Raw genomic sequence first — 12,994 nt, 5'->3', positions numbered from 1 at the left:
AAACTTGGTAACAGTCACATGGCTACAAAGTAGATTTATCTGGATTCTTTCCGTCCACCAAGCGAGGGTGGCCGGTGGGGTGGGAAGGAGATGGTGGGCTGTGCAGAGCCCGGGTGGGCTGCTGAAGGGGCGAGGGCGAGGGGGCTTGGGGGCCGCGGGGGTGGCTGCTAGCAGAGCGGGCGTGCTCCATCCTGGACCTCGGCACAGCACAGACACTTGTGTGTTTATGTGGTGTCTCTCCCTCTGAACTGAGTTCCCTATTTGCTTATCTTTATATCTAGTACATAGCTGGTGCTCGGTAAATGTTTTTGAGCACATCCATGGGCCTGGCCTCATGGTGGCCCTAGGACCACAGGGGTGGGCACGGCTGGGCTGCAGTGGGCTGGGTGTGTGCTGGGGGGAGTCTGCGTTCCAGAAGGCGGTGAGGCCCCAGCATGGTGCACGCGGTGCGGAGGGCCTGGGGAAAGCCCACAGTGCGCAGGTGCCTGGGAGCTGTGCGGGCGTCGGAGGGGCCATCAGGACACGGACACTGCCTTCTGGGAGCATGGCCTTTTGGGAGTCATGGAAGACCTTCATCGATAATTATAATACGAAGCCCACTGAGCAGTCAGTGAATATCTGTTGAATATTGTTGAGTAGTTGAAACAAAGGACTGATGAGCTTTGGGAGGTGACTGAGAGCAGAAAAGACGGGGGGCTTGGGAGGGCTGCGTGGAAGTGGGAGCACCTACAGCAATTCCCAGTGCCCCTGCCCTCCCCGCCCGTCCTCCTGCAGCTCACCCTGCGGCCCGGCCTGGGCCCGCTGTGCATGTGCGTGTGCACGTGTGTGCACGTGTGTGCCGGGTGCTCTGGGGGGTCTTGGGCCTGGTACTCAGGCACCCAGAACGGGGCTCTGCCTGCCAGAGAAGCCAGTTCGTTTCACTGAATTCCATGACCACAGACAGGCCCTGGGAGGCCAGCCAGCCAGCTGGCAAAGGCTGTACATGCTTCTTGTCCCAGGGGGCCCGGGCAAGTGGCTGGCTAGATCCGGCAAGTTCATCCCCTTGACTCAAACACCAACTTGAGACATCTGCTCAGCGGATGCTGGGTCAGTAGCATCCGGTGTACGCTCTGAAGGGAGCACGTACGTCTGGCTGGCTGGCTGGCTCTGGGTGAGGGCCTCGTGGGATGTGTCTCTCTTAGAGGGAGGGGTCCCCATCTAGGCATGAGGTCCCTGAGACAACTGCGTGTGGATGTATGCGTGTGAATGCCAGCGTGTACCTTTACCTTGGCTTGCCTGCCTGCTCATGGTCATGCATGTGTACACGTGTCAGGGGCACACGGCATAGTAGGGTATAGTGGCATGTTGCTGTGGAAAGACCCAAGGGCTGGGAATCAAAAGATTTAAATTTTGCTTCTAAAGCCCTCCCTTGCTGGCTCTCTGATCTCTGAAAGTTAGGTAACCACTCTGAGCTTCAGATTTCCCGCCTGCGTAATGGAAAAAAATAATACCAGCTCTACTTTCTGTAAAGCATAAGAATAAAATGAAATAACGTATGTGAAAATGCTTTGTTAATTACCACGTACTGTACAAATGTGAGAGATTATTATCATCATGGCCCAGCTCCTCAGAATGAGAAGTTGTGTGTGGCCTAAAATAATCCATCCAGTGAGCTGTGTTAAAATGTAGGTCAAATCATAGCCTTAGAAGTTGAGAGAGGCTGATGGTAACTACCTAATCTAACAGGCCACCAAATGTAGAGGGGCTTTGAAAACTGTAAAGAGTTACATAAATTGAAGTGACATGATTATGTTTAAGACTAGAAAATACGTTGTAGTCATCCTGTTTCCTGACTTTGAGTCATAAAGATCAGAACGGCACTGGAGCCTCCTGCTTGGTTGTATTTGTGCAGATTTGTGGATTTGTACACGTGCCTCTCTCTGTGTGTATGGACTTGTTTATTGAACATCTACTATGTGACAGTCACTCATCAAGTATTTTGAGTGCCTGCCCTGTGCCAGGTGCATCACTCTAGGCACTGGGGACGGACGCCAAGGTGAATAAGACAGAGTTCCTTCCCTCGAGGGGCTTGTGGCTTGGTCATGATGATAGCTGGCATTTGCAGTGCTGGATAGTGGGTGCTATGGGAGAGGAAGGACCCATAGACTCAGTCTAGGTGGGATATGGGAAGGAGGGGCCCAGGGGAAGGGAATCTAGGAAGTGAGCTTGGAAAAGTGAGGGGAAGGTAGTCGGGGCAGAAGCAAGGGTCTGTGCCAATGTCCCAGGGAGGGAGCAGCCCACATTTGCACCTGGCGTGGTCGGTTTACGATGGGTGGGAAGTGCCGGCCAGATCCTAGGGCCTTCCTTCACCCGGGCTAAGGAGCTTGGCTTGATCCTGCAGGGCCCTGGGAGCCCCCTCAGCAAGGGCTTAAGCTCTGTGGAGTGACGTAATCAGCTTTGCATTTTGGAAGGATCACGGAGCCCCAGTGTTCCTGAGTATCTCACTGCGGCGGTACCAGCCAGATGTTGGGGTTTGTCTGTAGCACTGAGTGATGGCTGCATATGCCGGGCAGTGAGCTGGGGTTTGCATGGGGGCGGGGAGGGACGGGGAGGAGGGAGGGATGCACGTTTGTGAATAGTTCTGGTCAGGACCTGCGGAGCAGAGGAAGTTAGCGATTCTTGAGTGACTCTCATGTGTCAGCTTTCCATATATTACCTCATTTAATTGTTATACCATTGCTGTGAAGTAGATATTATTATCCCCATTTTGTAGGTGAGGAACGCTAGACTAGAGAGGTTAAATAGCTCGAAGGGACTAGGGAGTAAATAGCAGAGCAAAAAGTCCAGCCTGCCCCCTCCCCTCCCCAAAGCCCACCTCACTAGAATCTCTGCCCATTCCTGCCTCCTCCCACTGGAAGGACTGACTAATTCAGCCCCTTCACTTGACAGATGAGGAAACCAACCCGGGCTCAAGGCTGTTCCTGCTAAATTTGTTACTGTTTTCCAGCTGCTCCAAGTCACTGTAGATCAGATTCTTCCCTTTCAGAGCTATTAGTGACGCCTCCCAACTCAGTGCTACTGGCAGATTTGATAAGCATATTTTACATTCCTTTGCTCAGCCCATCAGCAAAGATATTGAATGAAACAGGCCCCATGACAGATGCGAGAATGAACCGCTTGATACGCCTCCTTGAGGGGCACAGCCCCGAGCCATCTGCCTGCCCTTCTCAGTGTATTACCCCTCTCACTTGTGGGTGTGAATGCAGGCAGGCCCAGAGCAGAAGGTATCGCCACCTCCCTTTGCCCCGCGATGTCGCTGTATCACGGAAGAATGACGTGTTGACCGAAAACGGCACGCTTTTCACAAAGCCGTGCTTCAGGGCTAGATAGAAAGTGTATGGGCCAGAGTCGCTCAGACCTGGGTGCGACTCCCCACCTGGACTCTCGTGGAGACTCGGTTTCCTAAGCACACCCCAGGGGTACCGGAGGGCAGAGTGTTGGACTGGGCATCAGGTGCCGTTCCCCGCTTGGGCCCGAGGGATAGGCTCAGGACATGGCCCTGGGGGCTCCCCGTTCTCAATACACCAGGACCTGGACAGATGGTCTGGCATCAAGGTCTTCCACCTCTTCCTCTTGGGGGTGTTGCATTGAATTAAATTCAACAGGGAAGGATGTGCTGAGCATCTCCTGTGTGTCAAGCAGAGCACGTGTATGGAGGTGAGGAATGACAGCAAGTCTCCAGATGGCACAGGGGTTGCCTATCAGGGGCCCCCAAAGGCTTTCTCCATATGTTAATGGAAGCTGGGGCTTGGCGGTCCTGAAACAGCAGGTGTCTTTGTTTTTAGTCAGCACAGGCAGCCTGGTAACTGTGGTTCCTTAGTGCTGATCTGAGGCTCTGATTGGCTTTCCCGTCTCTGATTAGTTCAGAGCAAAAGTTAGAAAATCAAATGAATCCCTCTGTAAGAGATGCAGTGTGCTAAAGAAATAGTTCAGAGCCCAGAATTTCTGGGTGGTAGGAGTCTTTTCAGACCCCACGGCCACCCAGACTGATCCTGACCCACCTCGGCACCCCCTCTTGGCTGCTACCTGTGCATTCCACGCCCATGGCCCCTGCCACGAGCAACGGTCAGAGGCTTGGCTAGGTGTGGCCTAGTGCTCTGCAGGCAAGTACAGGGGCTGGGTGGGCCTCCTGCTGCCGGGGGATATTTAAGTCCTCTCATCGAGGGGCATGTGGAGAACCCACGAAGTGCTGAGTCTGTTGTAGGCTCCGGGTATTCAGCAGTGAACAAAACAGGCAAGGGTACGAAGCATTTAGTCATCTGTCTTCTTAAAAACCCAAGAAGCAGGCAGAATGGACACCTTCCTACCCCCACTTTATGGATGAGGAAACTGAGTTTCAGAGAGAACAGTCCTGGAACTAACACATGGACGAGCCGGGCTCATACCCATTTCGGTTTGCTTTAAGCCCCATGCCTTTCCACGACCTTGCGTGGCCTCCAGCTGTTTTGTAAATGCCGAGTTACCTGGTCAGCATGATCAAGACGGTGCCCTTTTAGCCATGGTGTAACCTGACCAAAAGCACCATCTCGGCTGAAATTCACTACCCTTGGGTAGATTCAGTTGGAACTTTCACAAACGTTAAGCTGCATTGGTAATATTTTCTCTCTGTGTGATCCAAGTGATTGTTTCTTAAATGGGGGTGTCTGTGGGGTCTCAGAAGACAGCTCAGCACCAGCAGGCCTGGCTTACCACGGGGCATGTGGCCCTGAGCCGCCCTCAGTCGAGGCCCACAGAGCTGTCATGGAGGCCTCCCCGCCACTTGGCTGTCCCCCACCTCGGCCTTTCTGCCCTCACAGTTTCTCTGCCATGTTTTCCTGAAAAGAGCCTCTCAAGGATCTCTGGTCCTGGGGCAGCCTTTCTCTCACCACCCTGGACCCTCACCTCCTGTCCACAGCTGGCACTGGGCTCCCTGTCCTTGGCTTCTTTTCCAGACCTTTCTCAGCTGGGTTCCTTAAACTGTCTCTCCAGCCCCTCTCTGGCCCCTTGGTCCTCATTGCCATGTCATTCTGCACAGCTTCCCTCTGAGGCTGACCATTTCCACCCCTAACCAAATCGCTCTGCCCTCGACTTCTTTGCATCTGTCGACTTTGCCTCTTGGGTTGGCAGCTCCCTTTTTTCTTGTGCCCACAATACACCGGCGTCCCCTTTCTGCTCCTCTGAACACTCTCTCCACCTCCTGCAACTTGACTGGAGTCTCCCCTCAGTGCTAAGGCCTGGGGCCTCGGTCATCTTCCACTCACATGTCCTCGGAGGGCTCCCGGACTCTCAGCTGCAATGCTAAATCTCCCTCCTAAATCTCCTTCCTGGGCGGGTCTGTCCCAGATGTGCCTCGAATGGATGGATGGACAGAGGGGGCCAGTGCCACTCTTCCCATTGGTCTCATGTCTATGACTGGTCGCAGTAGGTTTCCATCTGCATGTCCCACCATCACCTGAAAATTAATGTGGCAAACCACAAGCTATTTTGAAATCACAAAAAATGAAAGTTGAGTGGGACATTGAGGGCCACCTCGATTCAATCCCCTGGGAATCTGTGCACCTCCCCTTTTCTGTGGCACCAGCATGGCTCTGGGCTGGCGCCCTCCCCTGGGAGGACTGTGAAGATGTCTGTGGCTGCTGACGTCATGCAGGGCACGAATGGCAGCCTGAGGGGCCTCTGCTGGGTCAGGGTCCCTTTCTCTCTCCTTCCCCAACACAGTTTTTGCTCATGATTAGTCATGCTGGAGCCGGCTGAGTCAGAAGCAGCTTGTGGGTGGTTTGTGGCCAGGCTGGAGCAGTGAGGCAGGAGGACTTTCTAGGTTTATGTGTCTGCCCCACGAGACAAGCATTGCAGGGCTCGGCCCTGGCACGTGCCAGGTGAAGGGTGGTAACAAAACCAAACTCTGGTCCAAAATTCAGCGAAGGAGGGGCATCACGATGAACCAAGACACGGTCCCTGAGATGCTCCTGCGGGGTGACAGGCACATGCAGTGCCTACGCGATGTGGCAGATGCTTCAGAGCAGGTGTATGTACAGTGGCTGTAATGCCCTCCATGGTCTGTGGTAGGCCTCTCCTTCCAAAGGTTGCATGTCCTTCCAATAGACATCGCTACATGTCATACTTCTCTTCATGTGATTTTATTCTCTTCAATAAAGGTGATTCATTAAATACAGCATTAATCATTTTTGTACTTGTGTTAGATTTTTTTCATATAAATAAACTCATATCCAGAAACAAATTCTTTGTCAGAGCATGTGTTACGATTCTGTGGTTCAGAGAACGTGTCCACCCGAGGGAGAGCTGCATTCTGCTGGGGCAGCGGGGCGGCTCTGAAGTCCCCTGAGGATCAAGTTGAATCGGCCCTCAGGGGTGGCCCAGCTCTGCCAGTCAGGAAGCGGGTGAAGACCATCCCTGCCAGGGGGACCAGCATGGCACAACCCCGGAAGCGTGGCTGCCCTGCGGGTGGGACACTGGGGAGGGCTCTGGGGTCCAGCCCTGGCTTTACAGGCTGTGTCTGTGCCCACAGGAGGGAGAGGAGCAGGAGGAGGCCCGTGGCAAGGAGGAGCGGCAGGAGCCCAGCACAGCTGCCCGGAAGGTGGGGCGGCCTGGGAGGAAGCGCAAGCACCCTCCGGTGAGTGAGGTGGCGTACCCCCAGCCCAAGTGTGCACGCGCGCACACATGCACGCACGCACACGCACGCACGCACACATGCACGCACGCACACACACGCACGCACGCACGTGCAGATGCACACTGTAAATGCCAGTGATGTGTGTCCTGCAGGGACCTGGGCACGCTAAGACTGGGGCATGGAGTGTACCCCTCCAGCTGTAGAGCCCAATTGCATTCCCCATTCACTGGACCCCCAAAACCACCCCCAAATTTTCCTATTTTCTGCATCAAACTGGAGGCCCCTAGAGGCCAGGGGACTTGCGCTGTGGGTCTTGTGGGACTTGAACCAGGCCCCTGACTCTCAGCTTCTTTCTGGAAGGGCAGCAAGAGGGTGGGACTTGTTTTTCCCTAGCCTGCCTGCACGGGCCCCTCCCTCCCCATCCAGACACCCACCTTGGGCCTCAGCCCCACCTGGAGAACTTGGAGGAAGGGAACTGAGGTCTGGAAGTCTGATCAAAGTGAGTAGGGAAGAGATGCAGGCTGTAAGAGAGGAGGGCTGGGCGCTGTGTAAGTCCAGTAGAAGTGTAGACCCCAGGCTTCCGGGTGCCATTGCCTCTGAATCTGGTGGGGTGGGGGGGACTCTGGGGTTGCCCAAGATGAGGAGTGCTCCGGAGAGCAAGGCCCGTGGGCGGCAGGAGCCTGCCTTCCTTATGCCTTAAACTCAAGAGGCAGAACAATAGTTATCTGCCAGCTCCAGCCACAGCTGGTTCCTTTCTTTTCGTCCCTTCCAGCTGAGAATGGGAAACTTGGAGCAAGAAGGTAAAGAGGAGCCAGGAGCCTCGCATTTGTAACTCAGCCCTTCAAGGAAATGTTCTCAGCGGGGCAGGATTTTCCTCCTTGGGGCAGAGAGCAGGGTGAACGTGGCTGCAGTGAAAGGGGCAGCGGAGGGAGGGAGGGAGGGCGCGCTGCACCAGCTGGAGGTGAGGGGGGTTCTTGGAGTCGGGAGGTCTGGGAATCTGCAGGGCACTGAAGTGCACCACTGCCACTTCTGCTTGGAGATTTGGAGGGGAAGGGGGGAAGAAGTTAAGTCATTTAACTGGTAAGTAATTTTAAACACTTTAATATTAAAGCAGACATGGATATTTTATGGCCTGGAATGAAAAATTCACATGCCGTTGAAAGATAAAATGGGACTTCAAAGGAATTTGCAGCTTGCAGCAGACTCCAGGCTGCACTCCCAGATTCCCGGGGGTCCCTCCACTCTCCTCCCCACCCTCACAGGGCACCTGGCGGGAGAAAGTGGAGGGGCACAGTGCAGGCTGAGTCCGAGCCCACCCGTCATTCAGAACCTGAGCTACACGTGTGCTCGAGATCTGCAGAGCAAACTCCGCCTTTCCCTGGTTCGGGTGCTGGGGACGGGAGCCACCACCTGTAGCAAATGGGACCTGGCAGCCCTTTGACTCACATTTGTGAGTCCCTGGAACCAAAGGGAGGGCACATCACTGAGAGGTGGGGTGAGGCCCCAGGATCAGAGGGTGCAGGGAAATCAGGGGTTAGTGTGGAAGTGTGTCCAGAGATGGACGATGAGAGGGAAGAGGGGCACGCCCAGTGGGTCATACACCCCTGGCCTGGAACAATGCCCAGCATGGAAGGAAAAGCACTGTCTTTAAAATCCAACAGACCTGGGTTTAAATCCCAGCTCCACCACTGACCACCTGTGTGACATTGAACAAGTCAACTGCCTGAACCTTGGGTTCCCGTTCTGAAAAATAGAGATGATAAAAATGCATTCCTCCTAGACCCCTGTGAGAATTAAATGGGTTAAAACACCGAAGAGCCAGTGGTCAGCAAAGGTCGGTCCTGCCCTTACCCGAAACAGAAGCAGCAGCCCTGGATTTACTGCTTCCCAGCTGTGTGACCTTAGCAAATTACTGAACCTCTCTGAACTTTTGCTTCCTCATTGGTAAAATATGGCTGCCGGTAATACCTGCCCTGTCCACCTCCAGGGGTGCTGTGCAAACAGCAAAGTGGGCTCCAACTGCACAGGGCCAGCAGCGTCATAAACCGACATCCCCACCCCTGGAGAGGCCAGTGGGCCAGGGGTCTACAAGGCCTTTCGGGTGGGAGCCTGGCATCGGCCTCTCAGCAGCTCCAGTGGGCAGCGGTGCACATCCCGTGCAGGTCAGTGTGGATGTGATCCAGTCCTAAGTGAGGCCCTGGGAAGGGAGAGAGAGCGTGGGGAAGCAACGCTGACTGGGGAGGCATGGGGCTGAGGCAGCTGTTGTGAAAGGGACCCCTTGCACGGTGAGGGGAACAGAGAACAGCCAGCAGGTCTTCCCCGACAGCAGGCCCGTGGACCCCAAGGGAGCCCACGTGGGGGAAGTTTGTGCTGCAGCTCAGGGCCAGCCCACGGTCTCCTGGGCCTCAGGCCACCTGGTTCACTTGCGGAGCAGGTGCTGGCCCAGGCCTCCGCCCCTCCCCAGCCGAGGAGCACAGCAGGGAGGGTTTCTGGGGACCTGGCGCAGCTGTGGCCCTGGGAACAGATTGACCAGGGAGCTTGAAAGCAGCTGAGTGTGTGTCATCGAGCTAAGCCTGGAAACGGGGTGGGAGGGTGGGCTTGGCTCAAATCCTGGCAGGTGGAACAGAGGGAGCAGTGCTGGGAGTGCAAACGTTTGTGCACATGTTGCATATCCACTGCTGGACGGGGCGGGACGAGGTACATCCAGTGGTGTCCTCACCATCCCCCGGCCCGAGGCTGTGAAATCGTCTCCAGAATCTGCCCCCGAGGCCTGCCTGTCCCTGAGTGCCTTCCACTTTCTCCTGCTCCTGCGTCAGCCTCCTGGCTGCGCCCTCACCCAGATCAGGCCTCACCTGCCCCCAGCATCTCTCTAGACCCCCCGGCCCTCTCTTTTTCAGTGACAAACACATTACACCTACTGAGCACCTGCCAAATAAATAAGACTTATTTCAACCTAGTGGCTAGAGAGGAGGCCACGTGTAATTACACTAAATACAGCCCAGGGCACGTCGCTTTCAAGAATCTCTAGGAGCTTTATTCTCATGGGACAAGACCTGGAACCCTCCATTTGCCTCGTCGCCATGTGACCTCTCCTGCCTCTGCACTGGTGCTCAGCGTCCAGCTCTTTTGCCAAGGAAACCCCGCCTCTTCGCTGCTCCCTGATCACCCCAAGCACGTGTGTCCCGCTGCCTCGTAAGCTGTTCTGCAGCCTTCCCTTCTCTCTACCCGCCCGGTATCACAGCCCACCAAGGCCTGTCTCGCAAATGAAGCCCAGTGCAGCCATCGTGACCCACACTGGCTCTCCCTTTTGAACTGACTGTGAAATTAAAATGAACACTAAGAAGTAAGACAAGATATCAGCCCACCAATCCCGGGCTTTGGTCCACACACCTGACTGCGAAGCACCAGTCTGCGAACTGTTTTGTTACCTGTCTGTACAGAACTTGAGAATCAGCATTTAGAAAACTTTATATCAATTTGATACTGTCCCCACATCCACAGGCATGATTTTGTGTTTTACAAAAGTACCATTTCCTGGTGGACTGGGAATTTAAAAAACCTAAACCAAAGCCCGGCTTTTCACACAGAAAACCTGGTGGAGAGAGCTTGTCTCTTCCACCAGATCTGCCGTTTAGAGGCACCCCCATTGCACTGTCTACCTACTCACTGAGGTCAGCGACCATGAAGAAAGGCTCAGAGTGGTGCAGCACTCGATTGCCTGCAAGGGCTTTCTACACCGTGACCTCATTTGATGCCAGCGACGAACCTGTGTGGGGTAGGTGGAGGCCGCTGGCATTACCATCCCCACATTCAGATGAAGAGACTGAGGTTCAGGGAGGACGATCTGGACTCGGACTCCACACCTCCTGACTGCAGAGCCCACAGTGCTCGTTCCTCCTTGCCACTCCAGCCACACCATCTGGAAGACTGGGTATCCCAAATTCGCTTTAAGATAACATATGAATGCAGGGCTGTTTGAAAAAGTGTGTAGACCTGGTCCAAAAAGCATCCAGAGAAAACAGAACTGAGCAGGGCAATTGACCCAAATACCAGGGAGCCTGCGGGTAAGTGGGGAAGGCTGCGGTGGTCTGAGGAGTGAGCAGTGGGCCCATTTCAACCGGGCGGCGGTGTTGGTCTGTGGCACTGGCCTCAGAGCCAGGATGCTCGCAGCCAGGGCAGCAACAGGAAACAGGAAGCCGGCCTCAGGGCTGGGCGGAGCCTAGAAAGGGAGCTGGCACCTGGGTGCAGGGCCTGCTGGCTGGCCAGTACCCACGACCAGAGGAGGGGACAGCAGCGTGCAGGGCTGGTCTCTACTGGCCAGAGAGTGTGGGCCTGTGTGTGGGTGTGAGCGTCGGCTGGGAGGAAGAGGCATCTTCCTGTTCACCGGCTCCGAGGACGTTGCAGAGCAACAAGTGAGGGTGTCCGAAGCTGGTTCCTGCCTGATCACAGACCCAGACTGCCCTGCGACCGCCTTTGTCCTATGTGCTGGTTACCGCTGGGGCTCCAGGAGGGACAGTATCTGCCCTTGCCTGCCAGACCCTGGGGTGGGGACCAGCCCTTCAGGGCTCCCCGCCCTGTTTACTAGGTATATGCACTTATTCATTGAAAATTTATATTCATCAACTTCCTCCAGGGTTATTTTTGTTCAGTGGGAGCACTCTGAGGTCACCTCTTGCTAAGAATAACCCAGAAAGGGGGGGAGGGGGAGGGGGGAGGGGAGGGGGGAGGGGAGGGGTCCGGGAGCAGGCACCGAGCTCAGCCAGACCGGCCCACAGCCAGCGTAACTCCTCACTCCTCACTCCTCGCTGGAGGCTGAGCCTCCATCATAACGCCTGAGTGAGTGAGTTCTTGAGGGCCAAACTGCTCCACTTCAAAGCAAAAGACTTGTGCTGTAAGCTGTGTGAAGCTGGGGGACCGTTCCACTGCAGCTTAAGCCAGCCGAGTACCGTTTAACTCAGTTATTGGGCCTTTGCAGTATTGGCTCATTTTCCCACCTAATACGACCGTTTGATTCTTAAGACAGAGCTCAAATCCCCTCTTTGTGTCCGGGTTAGAAGGGCTCCTTCACTAACCCCTGGAACCTTGACTCGGTGACTTGGTGCCCCTTGTTTTTATGCACAAAACTTCCTGAAAGGGTATCTCCCATTCCTGGGCCCCGGCCCCTCAGGGGGCATCCCTGCCTGTGAGCCTGTGTCGGCCCACTGCTGCCCGTTCCCCTGTGTCGTCATGCTTTTGAAGGTGTGGGGAAAACAGGGCTGTCAGACATCTCGTGAGGTTAGAGACTTTCCTTGTAACGGTGCCCTGCAGTCTCCTCTGCTCATTCCCCCAGCTGATCAGTCAAACCAGCTCTCACAGAGCCATCCAGTACCCCAAGAGCCTGGCCCGTGGTCTGGACCTAAAGTGCCGAAGACATGTTGAGGGGAGGAGCTGGACTTGGGCCTTCGAAGGGAGGTGATGTGTGGCAGGGGAAAGTGGGAGGTTTCCCCACCTAGGACCTTCCTGAGCGGCGTATGCAGGGACGAATGTGCGCGGGGACCCGGCGTGCTTGGGGGAGGCCGGACCGTGCGCAGACTGGCTTGGCTGAGTGGACGAGGGTTTCATTTAAGACCACCTTTGATCTCGGGTGGAGAGGTAGTTTGCAGGCAGCCTGAGGGTTTATATTTTATCCTCTCAAAAATGTGCTGTGTTTATCTGGAGGATTTTTGAGACGGTGGGAGGTGTGAAGTGATGGGCGTCGTGTTTTGGGAAGCTCACTCTGGCATCCGTGAGCATGATGGGTTGAGCACAAGAGAACGCAGGGAGATAGGATGGGGTACATTGGGGCCAAAAAATGCCCCCACAGCCTGTTGGGGGGCGGCCGTGATGGGACAGAATTGGCAGGGCCTGCGGTGCTGGGCTGCGGACCAGGGAGAGGGAGGAAGATGCTGCCGGCCCCCAGGGCCAGTGGCAGTGGTATTGTCAGAGACCGAGACTTCTGGAAGGGAGCAGGTTTGGCAGGGGCCCTTTCAGAGGCTGATCTAGATATCTGGTCTTATTGGGGGAGCATCTGAGTGAAATCCCAGAATCTCCATTTTGTTTTCCCAAAAACCCCTGTTTATTTTCATCCCTCCCCGGCCCCTTCCCCAGAGCCACATGTTCCAGGCCCTCTCCAGCAAGAGGCATTCATTCCCTCCAGTCCCGAGCCCCGTGGGCTTCCTAGGACCCCGTGGGCGTCTCCGGAGCCCGAGCTGCACCTGCCCCACTCCCGCTGCTGCAGGGACCTTCCGCACACGCATCTGGGCAGAGTTGTTGACGCCGGTCTTCTTTCATCATCCTCACCTAGAGAATTTTGTGCGTTTCGGTTCT

The 12,994-nt window shown here is 55.3% G+C and overlaps 1 protein-coding gene across 4 annotated transcripts in view; it reads left to right on the top strand.

Annotated features, from left to right (window-relative positions):
* Positions 1 to 12,994, top strand: part of DNMT3A (DNA methyltransferase 3 alpha) — a 103,885-nt gene that overhangs the window by 33,575 nt on the left and 57,316 nt on the right. For all 4 annotated transcript variants that reach the window (XR_009703818.1, XM_061211213.1, XM_061211214.1 and 1 more), the window contains exon 3: positions 6,545 to 6,649. Coding sequence is in view for 3 of the 4 variants with exons in the window: in XM_061211213.1 (XP_061067196.1) it covers positions 6,545 to 6,649 (105 nt within the window). In the remaining variant the exon portion in view is untranslated. The remainder of the gene's footprint in view (positions 1 to 6,544; positions 6,650 to 12,994) is intronic.

This window comes from Eubalaena glacialis, chromosome 14 (genome assembly GCF_028564815.1).
Source record: "Eubalaena glacialis isolate mEubGla1 chromosome 14, mEubGla1.1.hap2.+ XY, whole genome shotgun sequence".
NCBI lineage: Eukaryota > Metazoa > Chordata > Mammalia > Artiodactyla > Balaenidae > Eubalaena > Eubalaena glacialis.
The sequence above is the reverse complement of the archived record's forward strand: the minus strand, read 5'-3'. Positions and strand labels throughout refer to the sequence as shown.